Genomic DNA, 2,625 nt, shown 5'->3' on the forward strand with positions numbered 1-2,625 from the left:
TAACCTTGCTCATTGCAGCTGTGGCAGCTGGAGGAGCCTCCCAAGGACAGTTCCACTGCAGTAACTCACAGCCTCGTGGTCCCCCTCAAGCTCTGAATGCTTCCTTGACAAGTCTTGTGTCCTCGCTTCCACACAAGTACCTGCCTAGCTCACTGCAGAACAGGGGAGAACACACAAAAAAAGCCATTGTCACTTCTGCTTTGTAAGCAAACGTCTAACCCAGGACCGACCAACCATTTTCTGCTGTCCCTTTCTGGAGGGGCGGCCTCACCCCAGGCCCCGCTGCTGGGCTGCTCCTGTGGCAGCCATCATGGCTGCATACTAAAACAGCCCACATCAGCCCTCCTCCTGCTCCTCCTCAGCCAGACCCATCTCCTCCCCTTCTGCAGCTGGGGTGTAGGATTAAGTCACCAGAGCTCAGCTGAGCAGGGTGCTGCTGGACACACCCCCCCCCCAGCCTGTGGCAGAGCAAGCTGTGGCATTTTTTAAAGCCTGGGCCAAGGCATCACAGCACACACTGCTACAGCCCAGGCTATCCCAGCTTCCACATGCCAAACCGCCTATGCAGAGCATCATGAGAGCACACGTCATGGAAACCCCTCGAGCTGCCAGCAGCACATTAGAAAGGAGGGGGATTAACACAAATACACTGAACGGGTCTGTAATGCAGGAGGCTGAGAGCAGGGCTAGAGTAGGTCTTGGGTCTCAGCACTTCCAGACAGTGAAGAATGGGGGTTTCATGCAGGGTGAATGGGGTGGATGAGAGACCAACACACCCAGGCACCTACTCACTGTTTTGGATAAGCCTTACTAAAACTCTAATACCTGATGCAATCACTGACCAACATGACAACTGCTATTCTTCAGAGTCTTCTGCAGTGATGCTTGGGGCTGCACAGACAGGGGAGTGAAGGTCATCTCATACCTTCCTGTACAGGGAGAGAGGCAGCTCCTACACCATAACGCCATAAGCAAGTTCCTGCTCCACACCTATTCACATCTGCCCCTAGGTGTGGGACAACACACTTGCATAAATCTTCATACCTTTAGGCCAAGACCACAGCCCAGTAGAACAAGCTGCTGCCAATTACAAAAGAGGAAAATACTGAACAAACTGGGAGGTTCAAGAGAGGAAAAGCTGGTTCAGAGAAGACAGATTTAGTGTAAAAATAAATGTCATTTTTGCAGGAGGGAGGGTGAAATGGAGGAAGACAGTGCCAGGTGCTCCTACTGGCGCACTTTCCCTGGGACATAATTCCTATCAATAGTCTCCTCTTGCAGGAACATATGTAAGCAGCGTTCGTTCTGTGCCAGTGGGTGTCCAGCAATTCTGGGGGAGGGGGGAAAAAAAAAAAATCAGATGTGGAGGTTAGCACAGCTGCCACCGAGACACCCACACCTCTGCTCTCTGTAGTGCATGAATAAGGCAGCTCTCCTCGCTAACAACAGGCAGCCAGCTCCAGGCACATCCGCCCGGGGCTCAGGCCAAGGTCACCAGATGGGTGTGCAACAGGGTCAGCAAGAGGTGCTGGAGCAGAGGATGTTCCCTCCCACACCATGCCCTTCAGCAGGGCATGAGCATCCTGAACCAATGCTACCCTGTCAGTGGGTCTCTGCAGCACAGCTATTCTGCTAATATTTGCTTTACTTTCAGAAGAGAGTGCTGACCACTCAAGGCAGGACTTGCTTCAGAACTGTGGTTTCATTACCTGGCTGCAGGCACCATCCTTTAGCACTGCACCTGCGCGCAGCAGATCAAGGCTCCTTCCCAGTCAACCCACAGCCCTCTTCTACCACCAGTGGCCAGAAAGGCAGCACACAGAAAACCCAGGACATCAAGCTTACTTGTTTATAAACTGTTCTAGTCCCTGTCTCCGCTCCTCAATGAAGGACTCCTCAAAGATGCCTTCATCTCCTCGGAAGGGAAGCTGTCGTTTCAAAGCTTTTCCAGGCAGTGGTGGCACTACAATCTGAAAACACAGAATCACCCTGTCAGCAGAATGAGAATGGTCACCTGCAAACGGATATCCTTTGCTGTTTGACACTCATTTCCAGCTCCATTACATTGATAGAGATCAAGCCCCGACAGCTGCCCACCACCACAGCCTCTCTTCTGGGCAGCTCAAGATTATCACTAGAACTGTTCCCATATGTCCTGGTTTCAGAAATAGGCAGGTCTGAGTCGGGCCTCACCTTACTGTCTCGTTCCAGCTCATTTTTCAGCCATTCGAAGTCACTGTATCGTCTCCTCACACACGACTCCTTCAATTTGAAAATTGGGAGGTTTGTCTGTAATGAAGAGAAGTAGTTAATTTGCAGGTTGCTTTGGAAGCCAGATAGTATTTCAACATGTAACTGAAACCTGCATTTAGAAAACCAAGGCCCCTGAGAAGGAGGCATCATGAGAACACCCAGCTGCTTTATTCAGGACAGAGCACAACCAACTAAGCCCTTCAGAATCAAGCAAGCACTTGCCAGGCTACTCAGAGCCAGCCATTCCCTCCCCCTCAAGTGACTATTTCAGGAACACACCCCCTCCCAGGGGTGCGCGCTGGAACCAGGGTTCGCAATAGAGAAGGCTGATTTTTTTGTTTCCCCTGAGTTCACTCCATTTTGAAGTGATCT

The 2,625-nt window shown here is 51.2% G+C and overlaps 1 protein-coding gene across 1 annotated transcript; it reads right to left on the bottom strand.

Annotated features, from left to right (window-relative positions):
• Window positions 1-407: 407 nt before the first annotated feature.
• LOC104616107 (sorting nexin-12-like) lies at window positions 408-2,403 on the bottom strand. Its single transcript, XM_010295080.1, has 3 exons — window positions 2,194-2,403; window positions 1,846-1,970; window positions 408-1,330 (listed from the first exon to the last, which is right to left on the bottom strand). Exons 1-3 carry the CDS (start codon window positions 2,401-2,403, stop codon window positions 1,228-1,230), a joined length of 438 nt encoding a protein of 145 aa, XP_010293382.1. The 3' UTR covers window positions 408-1,227.
• Window positions 2,404-2,625: the final 222 nt, after the last annotated feature.

Source organism: Phaethon lepturus, unplaced genomic scaffold (genome assembly GCF_000687285.1).
Source record: "Phaethon lepturus isolate BGI_N335 unplaced genomic scaffold, ASM68728v1 Scaffold54389, whole genome shotgun sequence".
Taxonomy (NCBI): domain Eukaryota; kingdom Metazoa; phylum Chordata; class Aves; order Phaethontiformes; family Phaethontidae; genus Phaethon; species Phaethon lepturus.

Bases quoted from the DNA above. Each gene is read 5' to 3' on its own strand.
- LOC104616107 (XM_010295080.1), bottom strand. From the start codon at position 2,403: ATGATGCCTCCTTCTCAGGGGCCTTGGTTTTCTAAATGCAGGTTTCAG. The intron at 1,971-2,193 runs GTGAGGCCCGAC...CTGTGTTTTCAG, and splicing joins AGCTGGAACGAGACAGTAAG to ATTGTAGTGCCACCACTGCC. The intron at 1,331-1,845 runs GTAAGCTTGATG...CCCCTCCCCCAG, and splicing joins CTAGAACAGTTTATAAACAA to AATTGCTGGACACCCACTGG.